General features: G+C 50.1%; 5 protein-coding genes across 5 annotated transcripts; 2 read left to right on the top strand and 3 right to left on the bottom strand.

Annotated features, from left to right (window-relative positions):
* Nucleotides 1-1,757: 1,757 nt before the first annotated feature.
* Nucleotides 1,758-3,347, bottom strand: VFPPC_11486 (hypothetical protein; the record flags this gene model as incomplete). The annotated part of the gene is made up of 1 exon (XM_018289661.1): nucleotides 1,758-3,347. The coding sequence occupies one exon, from the start codon at nucleotides 3,345-3,347 to the stop codon at nucleotides 1,758-1,760; it is 1,590 nt and encodes a 529-aa protein (XP_018137072.1).
* Nucleotides 3,348-4,493: 1,146 nt separating this feature from the next.
* Nucleotides 4,494-4,826, top strand: VFPPC_18294 (hypothetical protein; the record flags this gene model as incomplete). The annotated part of the gene is made up of 1 exon (XM_022429929.1): nucleotides 4,494-4,826. The coding sequence occupies one exon, from the start codon at nucleotides 4,494-4,496 to the stop codon at nucleotides 4,824-4,826; it is 333 nt and encodes a 110-aa protein (XP_022285057.1).
* Nucleotides 4,827-5,843: 1,017 nt separating this feature from the next.
* On the bottom strand, nucleotides 5,844-6,724 carry VFPPC_11485 (chromo domain-containing protein; the record flags this gene model as incomplete). Its single annotated transcript, XM_018289660.1, has 5 exons — nucleotides 5,844-5,882; nucleotides 5,942-6,308; nucleotides 6,363-6,442; nucleotides 6,499-6,541; nucleotides 6,597-6,724. The coding sequence occupies 5 exons, from the start codon at nucleotides 6,722-6,724 to the stop codon at nucleotides 5,844-5,846; spliced, it is 657 nt and encodes a 218-aa protein (XP_018137071.1).
* Nucleotides 6,725-7,873: 1,149 nt separating this feature from the next.
* Nucleotides 7,874-8,299, bottom strand: VFPPC_16912 (hypothetical protein; the record flags this gene model as incomplete). The annotated part of the gene is made up of 1 exon (XM_018294664.1): nucleotides 7,874-8,299. The coding sequence occupies one exon, from the start codon at nucleotides 8,297-8,299 to the stop codon at nucleotides 7,874-7,876; it is 426 nt and encodes a 141-aa protein (XP_018137070.1).
* Nucleotides 8,300-12,790: 4,491 nt separating this feature from the next.
* Nucleotides 12,791-13,655, top strand: VFPPC_11482 (hypothetical protein; the record flags this gene model as incomplete). Its single annotated transcript, XM_018289658.1, has 2 exons — nucleotides 12,791-13,166; nucleotides 13,261-13,655. 2 exons carry the CDS (start codon nucleotides 12,791-12,793, stop codon nucleotides 13,653-13,655), a joined length of 771 nt encoding a protein of 256 aa, XP_018137068.1.
* Between the last annotated feature and the right edge of the window lie 50 nt (nucleotides 13,656-13,705).

Genomic DNA, 13,705 nt, shown 5'->3' on the forward strand with positions numbered 1-13,705 from the left:
AGCCAATAAACGGCTCCAGAAATTGTAGCACCCGTAAATTGTAGCACGCGTAGTGATCGGGTGTAGCACCCCTATTAATTGCCTTTAAGAAGTTTGATGAGCAAGTGACAAGAATCTACCCTACACACTCAAGGTCCCAATGATCAGAGAAAGGGTCCTTTGCGAATGACCGTCAGTTAGTTATGTTTTCCGAGGGTATTTTTTTCGGTTCACACAAGGCAAAAGTATTAAGGTCTCTAAAAACCACAAGATGGGTGTTAAGCCTCTGTATCTGAAAGATCGAGGCAAAGATGCCATCGAGCAAGACGTGCGGATGGCGTAATTCCAGAGCTTCTGTAAGGGCAAACATTTTTAGTCGCTGGACGGCAGTTCCGACGGCACGTTTTGCTGCCACGGCCCAGAGAAAACCACTTAACGCGCCACGCGACTTGGACGCGTCGCGCGTTGCCAAACTAATAGTTCAAACTATTAGTGTCCCATTTCCAGACTGGACTATTGGCTGGTCTTGAAACGTTGGACTGCACTGACGGTCTAGTGCATCTCCTGTAAACTGGACCAGCAGTCTAGTCCAACTTCCGCAGACTGGACCATTAGTCTATGGACTAATAGTCTGGACTACAGTTTGGAATATTAGTCCTGTTAATAGTCTAGACTATTGGGAGCCCTGTTTAGTATACGTCGCACTCAACTTTTCCATCAAGTCAGGTTTCAGCATTGCACTGGTGGAGCTACCGCGTGCTTCAGAGATAAGTGGGGGAGCTTGCCCTTTCTGTTCTAGTCGTACTAAGTCCACGTAGTTTGAGTTATCACAATCAACTCGTAGCCACAAGCCCATTATCTCCAAGATAAACTCCAATCGTTAGTTAGGACTCATACTCAAATCGACACTTAAAACGTGGGCACAAAGGCAATCGGCTGGAGAGGAGAAATTTGAGGGGGAACGGTATTCCGTTAAACTCCACAGCCATCAAAGAGGATGTTGCAGCTGTACGGCGGTCTAAACAAGTGAGAGAGCAGGAATTCTCACAGAGAAAATAGCTCAAACCACGTTCCTACTCAAACAACGAGCACCGGAGGTAAAGAACGCCAACTGCCCTTGCGGAAAGTGGCCGACTAGTAGTGTCGCACAACCTGCTGCGATGCCAAAACTGTAATGGTCCAAGCGAGTATATTGACAACTGGCTAGGTGACTATAAACAAGTATCCAAAGCTAAGGAGAAAAGGAAAAGGAGAACAAGAAAGAAAGAGCTCGCAGAGCTCTTGTAGGCTTGTGAGCATGCTTCTGTTAATCTCGCTTGTTGCTGGGGGTTACCAGTGACAAGGCTGAAGACAAAGGCGAGAGCGCAAGCTGAGTCACCATCGGGTTCAGCCCGTTACAAAAACCACCAGCAGCTGCGACCAAAAAGAACATTGGGAACGATTCCAGGACGAAGCGATCTTCGAGCAGTATTTAATAAGCACAGAGAAGCCGCAGGGCCATAGAATTTTATTGGACTCGAATCCTTCGCCGGTTCAGGTTTGAGATCTAACCAGGTAAAGCCAAACATCCGACTGTCCAACAATATTTTCACCGCTTTTACGTAACATCCCAGCATCTTTGTTCAGTCAAGAAAATAATTTCTGTCCACGAGGCAAATCAAAGCAATCGCTTATGAGAAATTTATTCAGAGAACTAGTTCAATGCGTAACTCTAACTAAACCAGACAGTGAAAGAGCCGAATAGTGTATGCATAATATGCACGCGACTCCAGCCCGTTTCAGACACCATGTAGCAGAGACGATGAGGAGCTAAGATCCAGCACCTTGCCGGCATTCTCAAACGCCTGATGCATATCATATTGCTCTGTCTGCGAAGCAACACGAATGATCTCTTCGAATGGCTCAATCGTCTTGAGAGCCCGAACCGAGACCCTCCATGCTGGGCTTCCCTTAAGATCATAGACCAGCTCCCATTGGAGCCGTACATTTGCATACCCATCGGGCGGTGAAACTCGCATCAGGTTCAGCAAACCGATGTCTTGCGAGCAGTCCAGCCAAAGCTTCTCTCTGGGACCACGGATACCCCATGTGGCGTCAAACTCCTCCGAAAACCGAATCTTCCCTGCAAAAACACCCAGAAAGTCCCCCTCACGAACGGTGACTGTAGGGCAAACACGAAGGGACGTCTCATTCCAGGGCAGAAGACTGACAAACGTGGATTTGCAACGATATCCACTCGCCACGTGGATGTCAAACAGACCTCCTAACTGGTCACCCGATGCCTCTTTGAATCCAGATGCTGATTTGAATGCCGCCTCTTCCCCTTCAGAAATCCACAGGTTCTTGGCACAATCCCATAATGCCTCTGGAACCTCCAGTCTCTCTGCTACATATGGCTGACTCAACCATGATTTCCCAGTTAAATCGCCTCCGCTCTCCTCCGTCACTCGACCCTCGAGTTGCCCAATATGTGGTCCGTACACCTTGTCCCAAGACAGCACAGTGTCCACCAAGGATTCGTCCCCGTCTCTAGGGTAGGCCTCGCAGAATTTATCAAATTGTTTCGTGCGATAGAAGAGTATCTTATCGACTCCTGCTTTTCGCATATCGAACAGACTCTTCCAAAGTCTACGGAATCGTTGTTGACTTGTGTAGCTAGTTCCATGTCCTGCTTCAATCATGAACTTCGCAGCCGCAACCTTTTCAGCCTTGGTGAATTCATCAAGAGGCCCCTTTGTGGGTGGCAACTTGGCCGGATCCAGAAGCTTTGCACCCTTGGTGATGATTTCCCAATAGAATGCTTCATTGTACCGGGCTTGAATATTTCTGCTCGCACCAATCGAGAGCTCCTTTTTTACGGCGTCCACCGCCTGGACATATCCGAACTCGGCGATCTGCTCTGCATGGCTCCGAATTTCCTCGATGTTCGTTTTCACAGGGACCATCGCGTCTCTATCGTTATATTTTCCGCGTGCATAATTCAGGTTTGCGCAGTTCAGGAATATGGTCTCCATCACTTCCCTCGCAGAGGTCGGGCTCAACAGGTTTGGCGCATGAGCTGTGAGTGAACAAAGCAATTTGCTGCGAGCGACATTGGTGGTGAAGTCGTCATTTAAGTCAACGGGTGCCTGACCAATGTCTTCGGATTCTGTAGGATGATCCCTCGGCGAGCTAGCCTCATTTTCAGGTGATAACCTGACGTACCTAGAAAACATTTCCGCCTCGGACAGCGCTGAGCCAGTGGTGGTCACTTGATCCAACCTACCCTGCGCTACGGCATCGCCGGCCGTTTGATCTTCGGCAACGGATTGACCATGCATCGCCGTACAACCGTTGGACTGACCGCCCACTTCGGCTGTCCCAGACATGTTATTCTCTGTGGAGGAATTCTTGTTCGGAAGGACAGCGGCTTTCGAACTCGTTCTGTTCCCCCGTCCCTGGGCCCTTCTCTTCCCGGATGATGCATCCAATCCTGCATAATTTACTCGGCCTCGTTTCAACCGATAAGACCCACGTTGTTCTCCTGCAGTAGTCCGAGGAAGCGCATTCCTCTGTAGTATGCATGCTGGGACAGCTTTTTTTCCGGCGTCAACCCGAACTTTATGAACTTGAAAGTGCATTAGCAACCAGATGCCCTTCTATATTAAGCTGTGTATCTGTACCGACCAAAATTAGAGATGTCAAGGATTTGTTGGCTGATTGGCTCGAGGCTACATTCGCGGATTTCACAGAGTGCCAGCAACTCGCGAATTTTCTGTGTTGTCAAACGCTGATACAGTTGTTCCATAGCTGGAGTCTGTTCCTGGCGATGGCAGTAAGTTTCGGGCAGTCTCGTCACTGGAAGGCATCTAGTAATAGATCTCAGCGGTAGGGCAATTGGTCGTAAAGTGAGGTATGTATTGAGAGCTGCTTAAGAATGAATGTACCAGCTATGGAACAGAAACATGGGCATCTTTATACATCACCATAGCTCACCTTTCTGATCATGAGGGTTAAATGGTCCCATGTTAACATACGAATGTTATAAGCAACGCGTAGTGGATGTGGAATATAACGACTAGCGGTGTTGATGCTCCGCTAACTTTTGTCCCTCCCACTGAATACGGAGACGCAGCCACAGTAAGTACACCTAGTTGTTCTGGAATTCAAAGAAACGGATCGTCTGGTTTTTGATTGGACAGAGGTGTCATCACTCTGGCAAGGGAGTGCCAGCAATCTGTTACTGGTGGTCATCGATTTCCCTACGATTTGGTTGCTCACAAGGCTGCGGAGTGCTGTGATTTTACGCTGTTGCGCAGTGCATGAAGGAGAGAGACCGCCATATCACATCTGTCTGCCGATTCTAGAACCTTCCACACGGCCATACTAACAAGGTGAGTCAGCGGTATTGTAGACTCCACCTTCATAACCACTAGGTCTAAAATGGCAGTCACAACATGTTTTGACACAAGGGTCGCGCACAGAACACCAAATATGAATGCTCATCGACTTGCCAACTTGACTCATATGCATTCATGCAACGATTTGTTAACATAGGGGAGAACCTATACATGAACGTGTTATTAGTTGGTGTTCTTTTGCCGACTGGGCCAGTCGGGGTGGACACTCCGCTCAAGGCGTGGACTGCCAACAAGCTCCTCATCCTTTGCATATTCATGGTTGCTTCAATGACACAAAATTTTTCGTCTCCTACTGAATTGATGATAATGTCATTCTTGGACTTCCCCATCGAGATGCCTCTGAGGATCTCTACCAGCCCTAGCCCCCTAGCCCTCCTTTGCCGCCTCTATTTCGTTCTCGAAGAGACGGAATCTCTCCACCCTCCGTGCAAACCTGCGGGTGCATGACGCAGCTGTGCAACTTCTTTTTCCGAAGTCATCCCAGTTTCCCGACACCGTGGTTTCAACGCCTCCTGCTGTGAATTATGCTTACATCTCTCCATTCTTCGAGGTAGGATCCCAAGCCAGCCCTTGTTCGCTGATGCCTCGTCTTTACGTTACTATGCTCTCTAACACTCGGCACAGCTTCTACGATAACCGCACATACGAACGGTGCGGTGGACTCTTCTTCTCCCAAAGTCGAGAGAGCTCGTGTGCATGCGTGTGTAACTTGTCAGCGCGCTTTTGGTCGATCGAGGCAAGAACTATTAATAGTGGGTTGAACCAGTAGTACCAAGAATTCGACTTTGGCCGCATAACGGTAACGAATTATCGGTCATGCTTTCGTTGGCCCTAAAGAATGCGTGGCCTTTGAAGGAAGGTTGTAGTTGCCAACAGTATGTCGGTTTTACTACGGAATGGTACCGTCAATAGAGCCTGCGGACAAAGCAAGGAAGGACAGAAACTCTTGGCGCGAGAAGGCGAGGACGGCATGGTGTAGCATGCTCGGAGTTGACCGATCGGAATGTAGTTGTGAAAGGGAGTCAAAGGCTGTTAAGTGGCGTCATCTGCCAAGCAGTACTCCCATCGGTATGGTAATATAGCTGACGTTCACCGACCTGTTATGGCGGTGGAAGAACTGACGCGGCCAGCAACAGCACCATCACAAACCTGACGTCGTGGTTGAATGAATACGCCATAGATTTATTCGTTCGTAGAAATGAGGTGGATGGTCTACCGCAAGATGACGATTGACATCGCATTGCCTCCGTCAGGTTGCACAACTGGTATCCGCAACGCTCATTTGCGAAAATCGACTATATGAGCGCGTCGCCGCGCTAAATGCTTATTGCAGGCTCGATCATGACATTGGAGGATAAAGCGGAGTGCCACTGCCACCCCATCCATATTCAACCGAATGAAGTTCACCGGCAAACGGCATGCGTCTTGCCTGGTGGTTGATCCAGAAAGCATCCGCTTTTTTTTTTAAACAATTCGAACGTGTCGCTCGTAAAATTGCAGCATCTAGTGCACGGTCAGCACGCAAAAGCCTGGAAATTTGTCAACCCTAGTATAGCGGCTACCTTTTGCGGACACTTCTTGTAGACAACGGGCGTCTCGTGCTTCGTCTTCTTGCCATTCTTCCAGATAAGGTAGACAATAAGCTTACCGCCGCCCCCACGCTCGCAAGAGTCTATGGTATCAACTTCATCCTCCCATGAGCCAGCAGGTGGCTGCCATGATTCTGTAGCGGTGGAAGAATCGTCCTCAACGGTTTTTGCGCCGTTCTCGAGTTGCTGTCCCGACATCGTGTGTGCTGCGGCCGTCGCTGCAGACGATCTCTTACTCCTTTTAGGCGCCCTCTTCCCCCGTGGGAGCATGCTCGTGAGTATGTTCTGTCGTCCGCCAACCAAGCGAAAGTACTGTTCGACAATTTCCGGCACGTCTTCCCTGATGAGTGTCAGTCATCTACAGCACGCGGAGTGTGCCGCAACCCCTACTCACCGCAGGCTCTCTTCCGGTTCCCAAGTTAAATCCTTCTCGGAATCGTAGCCTTGCCACTTAACACGGAATTCCAAGCTCTTCTGCGGAAACGCGTCAATTCAAACGCGTCTCTGTGTAGTCATCTCACTGCACCTACCTTTTTCCCGATCCTGTGACTTTTTATCTTTTCGACGTTGTACCTGGATCAGAAATTAGCCGCCAACACAGGTCGCCTACACGAGATGCACGGCGTACAAACTGTCATTCGCTGCACTGCTGTCGCCGCCAGAGGTCCCGACTTCCCTCTTTCCGGCCGAGCGGGGATCAGACGCTTGTGAAGGCGATCGCGCACTGGATAGTGGAGATTTAACACGACGCTTCATTGTTGCCAAAACTTAAACATCAGTGGTAATCGGTGAGATACAGCAAGCGCGTGTTGTTGTTCCTGTTGTTGTCACGGTAGCGCGTCGGGAAAGAAGGGTTGCGACAGTGACTCTCCAATGCCGGCCACATCTGTCCCGTCCCGTGATGAGTCAGCGCAATGCTTTCCCATGCGCACTATTGTAAATACATACTGTTCATACACATACAGCAGCTGAGCGTCCTCTTAATAGTAGACGAGTTCATGAGCCTTTGCGAACGTGCAGCTGTTTGACGGGACAAGACGTGTAACCAGTAGTACTTTGTTCATAATTGGCACATCAATTGGAAACCAGGCTACAGTCCCCCGATGATGCAACGATGCAGTGTGCCCTGTCATTCCCGACATGGTGCCTGCAGCCAGGCGCTTGACAAGGAAGTGCGGGATCTCTTCCGAGGCCTACACTTCGTCAAGCGAGCAACATAAACTACGATGACGAGAGCACTCTACGTGGCTGAAGCTTCAAAGGACAGATTTGACCTCGAGATGGCTGGAATGTCCCCACCTTACAACTACTCAGTTTGTCAAGCGGTTTGCATTGAACGTAAGATGCCGCAAAAGGTGTACTGTTCACCCTCACAAGACTCAATGCATTGGCTCCCTTGCGGCCATCCGTGGACGGACGGTTCGCCTCGGCGTTTCGAGAGATTGGCTCCGACAAAGCAAAATTGGCAATTTCGCTTTGAACGGTCCGGACAGCAGCGGTAGGTGTCTTCAAAGTCACTTTCAACGTTTCCAAGAGCCAGGCTGATCTTCCACCGTACCACGGCGCGCACTCGGCTTTCTTTACACAGGCCTGGGGGCACCGGAAAGTCCTGTGTCTCTCAGCTAAGTGGTGGGAATAAAGCCCCAGCACCGTGGCTGAAGATGAGTGTTAGATGGATATTATGGCAGGTCGAAAGCAGCCCGAAGAGCTCGGCGACGGCCCCGCATCCTTCTTGTGCTGCGCCAAAATTGCGAACCATTTCACCCACGGCGACACGAGGGAGAGCAACAGCGTTCCAGCGTGTGTCGCATTATACTCACCTGCAGCGTTACCTTGTCACTCATACATACTTCAATGCTCACACTTCCTCACATTACAGTCCATTGGCAACCTCTGTAGAATAAGCTAGACCATTTCACCCCCTCCATACTCCTCAGGCAGACACAGGCCAAAGAGGAGGAGCTCAATGCATCCGCATCTCCTTCTTGTCGTCTCTATGGGCGGGTGACGGTGGTGATATCCGTGCGGGACATGAGCCGCATAATGGCGATGTTCCTGCCCTCCAGTTTTACGACGGCATGCTCTCGGCAGTCCCTTTACATTGTCCAAAAGACCCCATTCACAACCAGAAGAGTTGTGTCGAGCGTTGTTTACAGTGGTATTCCGCCTCTGCGCAGGGATGAGTTTTCTGATCCAAACTAGCTCTTCGCCGGGACGAGCCCTGAAGCGGAAAACGGAATAATGTGTGAAATAAATTTCGGGGTTGGTACAGGGAAGCGCAAACTGATCGAAGGAAAGCTGTAGTGCACATTCTACAAGTTCAATCACCATGAAAGGGGTTGCTGTTCCAATCAACAATTGGGCGACCCAGGAAGTTGGGCAACGAGCAGGTAGAGGAACATGGACAGGTGCGAATTTTCTTTAACCGTGAGCAGGGCCACCTCTCAAATTGCCTGCCTACGCTCACATTTCTGAGTTTGCTCCCAGTTTGATCAAGGTGGTTGCCATTGAACGGTATGATGCTTCGAGTGCACACGCTTCTCCCGACCAGCCTCTTGTCGCTTGTAGGCAACAGGCTCCAGCCAATCAACATCGCCAACCTCCTTCTTGGTCATTTAGTCAACACCAACCGCGACTTGCCTTTCGTCTACTCAATCTTCCGCGCCTGATCTCCCACCAGAAACCATCGTCTGAGGGGAAAAAAAAAAAGAGAAAGAAAGCTCACTCAAAGTTCGTAGTACCAGAACATTGCAGTGGAAGATTTTAGGTATGCAGCTGCACAGAACGCACTAATTACTTCATGATGCAAACAACACTTCGCCGCCCTGGCCATCGTCAAACTTCAAAACGCCACATTTAACCGTCTTCGGACAAAGGCAGTCCGGTCCTTCTTCAGCCCGTGAGATGGCCGGTATAGTCCCGTATACAATAAATATTCAAGACAATCTACGAGCATTGTATTTAATATTAATATTAATACGATATAGAGCTGCATTTGAGATGGGACGCACGCCGGTGACTAAAGGAACAGGTCGCGTTTCACTTCGACGGCTTCCTGCTGGCATGTTGAGAGAGATGCACCGGGAGCTCGTGTCATCAGGAAAGCATTCATTGTGATTGAGGCAGCCAAGACCACAGGTGCCGTCCCAATGTGGGCCTAAAAATACAGCAGACCGCCCCTGACTAAACCACCCTCAAGCACAGTTACTAATACAGTCGGCGGTGACATACTGATGACTTGTGAAAAGGTCACCACCCTATGACACATGTGCGGAAGAGTTTGGGCTGACATATTGACATACAGATGTAGACAAATTCGCAGTCTCCCTGGTGCGACAGCTTGGTTGTGAAAGCCTGCTGGATGGCCCACTCAGCGAGCGCGTCTCACTGAGTGGTTGACTCAAACCCACAACTTGTTTGCAAATTGGTGGGCTAGAGCACCAACTTACAAATTGCTCCTTCACATCGAAATTAGGTACGCGACGAAATATTTGATGCGCTTTGGCATATTTTAGCCATGATAACCGCTGGGTCGCAATGAACGATGAGTGAACCACGAGGCCTCCGCTCTGGTTACGGCTACTTGTAAGTACGTAAAATAGCATGTCAAGCTCACGGAAGTGCTTGCGCCAAAAGACTTTGACCAAATCCAAGGTCACTGCGTACGTTTGGAGCCGGGGATTTAAATGGCCGATATTCTGCCATCAGTATTCACAAATTAATGGCATTTGTAGAGCACTCTAAAGGGAAGGGCCGCTATAGCCTGAGAGCTCGGAGACCGCCGCCAGGTAGTTTCCAAGAGTGTCTCGATTCCGATGGTGACAACGAACTCACAATCGGTATTGCAGACTGTAGCGACAAGAACCGTATCTGTTCAAAACAGAAACGCTGTTATCTTGGGTGGTAAGTATGTCGCATATACCGCAGTAGTCCCTTCCAACTAACAACTAGCAGGTTTGATGTCGAAGCAATCAAGGATCATAGAACTGCCCCAGATGTATATATACACTTAGAACATTATGAACTTACGCGGATTCTGCTAACCCTGCCAAGAGGTCCATTGAGTACTTTGTCAAGTGGGAGGGGTCGCCAATTTGCACGTGGGAACCAGCAGACAACTTGTAGTGTGATCACTCAAACAGCTGAAATTTAAACACCATGCTAACATCCAGCAACTTGCAGGAAGTCGGTTCCCGAGATTGTCATGCAATACCATAGGCGCATCAGTCGGCTCAAGAAAGATACTGGAACGGCGAGAAGGCGGCGACACGCGGCGACAGCCAGAACAAGAGCGATGAGGAATCGACTCAAACAGGTCAACCAAAAGGATTCGGCGCTGGGAAACACAGTAGAATTGCAGTCGTTGTTGGGATCGTGGACGAGTGAAGTTTGCTCGATAGATGATGTAGACCGTGAGGAGGATAGGCTAATCGTGTCTGTCACCTGGTTAAATGGGACGAAGACTCGACTCGACATTTGGGGTGACGAGTGGGACCAACCGTATAGTAAGATACGACAGCTCGTACAGGGCAGTTCACACACTGGTGAGAAGCCATGTGCCTAATTTACAACCCAATCGAGGTGAGGTAATGGATCAGAATATCTTAGGTTGGTACTTCCAAAGGCGAAGCGCATTTCCATCGCAGGAAGGGTGAATGTTTCTTTGTCAGTCACGTCTGGCAGAAGGAAGCCGACCTTTGACCTTGATGGAGATATTTACTTCCTATCCAAGTGGAACTCCGTATGGGATCTTAGCCCAACATTTAGGTGGACCGGACATGTGCACTCCAAGACCCCCGTAGTCAGGACGAGGAGACCTACTTCCGGCGGACGCTACAAACTATGTTGAAAATGATTCGAAACTGCGAGGTTGCGGGCTGACCAGCGCTTCGTAGCGCGTCGGTGGATTTTGTACCAAGGCAGAAATGACATATTTACTCTTGAGTGAACCTTACAAGGCTGGTGCTTGGGCTGTCGTGTGACTGAAAGCCAATAATTCCGAAGGGAGGGCCTATCCCCTCCCCTTTTGCTTCAAGCCCTGGCCGCCAACCTCACCCCGTGGTTGGCATTAGGAGCAGGACGAATGTTGCAACGGTCCTGCAGCCGATGTGCATCCGATGGGTCGCGCAGGAACTTCATCCCTAGTAGGCGGTGAACTCAAGGCTTCAGGTATATGCCCACCATTCATCAAGCCATTGCCCCGCGCCATCAAGTTTGTAACGGTACTCATTAAAAAAATGAACGAATCCACTTCCATGTCCAATATGGCGTTGGGGGGGATCCCTTGGTTCCATGGCGGCATATGTCAAGCACGCAGCCTGGCAGGACGCCAAGGATATTCGGCCGGTTTCATTCTGGAGTAGTCTGTTGGACCCTGCCAAGAACTCCATATCCCCACGAGGCACGGCACCAAAATGGCATTTGGTGCAAGGAACCAGTAGAAACGGAGAACCCTTGTTCTGTCCCATGTAAGTAATCATCCAAGCAGATGATGTCCGCAGCCGAACGTGCTCGCAAATTTGGAGATGTTCAAATGGAGTGAGACGAACTTTCCATGGTTGGAAAACAAATGGGTGCGGTTGCAGACTCGATGTCAGACCAGCATGAGCAAAAGCCGGGGAAAGGATCATGCGCTTGGGTTGCTATGTATTAAACTGAATGTCTCCCGAGACGCAGCTTGCTCTCCAGGGGTTCTGCACCAAGACTCCGTACGGTATGGGTATAAAGTACTCCGTAGGAGATGAAATTTTGCCAGCCCAGTCAACAGCAGCACTGAACCGCGGCCTCGATGACGGCAGTGAAGCGCCAATTGCCATACCAGATGCCGGACTGCCATTACAGTAGCTGCCGCTTCCCACATTTGTTGAGCAAGATAACTTACGCCTCCGCCGCTTTTATCTTCCACCCGCAGGTGTGTGCAGGGAGGACTAGTCCCGGCCGCCAGACAGCCGGAATATACAGCAGAAGCGTAAAGGTTCTTTCCCGCTCTTTCACCACCCGCCAATCCCATTACGCTGTCATCTATGATCATCATTCCAATGCCAATTATGATCTACAATACCTTTTCTCTGTTTAAGTTACGCGAGACGGTATTCGGGCCATTAGTTGCATATTTTGTGAATGTACCGTTTGATAGGATGTTAAAGTAACTAACGATTAGTCGCCAATGAGGTGGCAGAGGCACTAGCTGGGTGTCTGTAAATCGTGAGGCGGGTCCACCTGATCAGAGTGTTTAGTGGATGTATAGCTGATAATGCTTGCAGCTGTCAGGCTAGTTATACCACCATTCCCACACACCAATGCTGGAATATCTCCCTCGCCACTAGGGAGTCCTATCCAACAAGTCGCTTCTGCCGCCAAAACCACCCACTGTTGATTAATTGATATATGTCTTCACCATTGCTATCTCGGGACATTATCGTCCATGTCTTTAGCCCCTTTTTATCCAGCTGTTGTCGTGTGACTCCACGGTTCTTGGCCCACACCTCACCGCGACAGTCCCTGGACCACAATCAAGACAAGGGGCCACATCAAGAACGAATGTATGAACATGTTTCACCCGCTTCAAGTAGTGGCACACACAGGACCAGAACCCATGGGGCGCACCAACATCATTCTTTCAACCGCGCATCAACTTCCGACAGGATCACTGCTCTGCTCTCACAGACGCGCCTGACTCCTCGCACTCTCAACACGTCAACCGCCGTCACCCACGAGCCTCGATACCAGCAGACATCTCAGCCCACCCCCGCGATCTGGTATCAACTCGCATAGCGCAAACCTCATATTCTCACAGTTAATGATGTACGTTTCTGCATCATGATGCCTCGAACAAATACGACCGCGTCTCGCCCGCAGCCTATTGCTCCGGCTCCTGATGCTGGACGTGCACCCCCAGCCCTACGCCCTATGCCTCTGGACGGTAACACGACCCTGCTCGGTGTTTCCTCCCCATATGGCACTGGACCGCTAATGCAAACCCACCATGATCTTTATGATGGGATACAGCTTACTCGTGTTGTTGGATCTCAAGGTCGCCGGGGAATCTTGCCTAGTTCTCCTGGTCGGCCTGCCGTCCCGGCTGCTGGCGCAACAGGGCTCGTCGTTCCTATTAAGGATGCTGATGGCAAATACCCTTGCCCTCATTGCTCCAAGTCCTACCTCCACAGAAAGCACTTGAAGCGCCATTTCCTTCGCCGTAAGTCCAACTCTGAACCCCTCATACCCTGAAGAAAGCGGGCCACTTGTGCCTTGATGTGAAAGTCGTGTAGAGTAACTAACTTCCTACGCAGATACTGGTGATCGTCCTTACATGTGTGTGCTTTGCCGAGATACCTTTTGTAGAAGTGATATCTTGAAGCGCCACTTCCAAAAGTGCTCCATTCGCCGTGGAAACCCCAGCGGGGTGAGCCACTTGTCCCACCCTCAAGCTCGCGTCAGGAACCACGCTCAGGGTGGGAAGGCTGGTAGCCTTGGTAATGAAGATGACTTAAACCACCTTCATGGGTTGGACATCATGCCCTCCGACAGCATGGCTTATCCTTTTGCCATGGTTCCCTTCTCTGGCGGCATGAACAACAAGGCTGGTAACCAGGCTTATATTTCTCGTTCCGCCGGCTACGAACAAGACCGTAATGACGAAGTCCCTAAGATGCGGGTACCTCAGCCTTATGGACCCATGTTTTAAGCCCCGTAAACAGCGGATTCCATCTAGAGCATCATCCTGTTGGCCTGGAG

The sequence above is a fragment of the Pochonia chlamydosporia genome, assembly GCF_001653235.2.
Source record: "Pochonia chlamydosporia 170 chromosome Unknown PCv3seq00012, whole genome shotgun sequence".
NCBI lineage: Eukaryota > Fungi > Ascomycota > Sordariomycetes > Hypocreales > Clavicipitaceae > Pochonia > Pochonia chlamydosporia.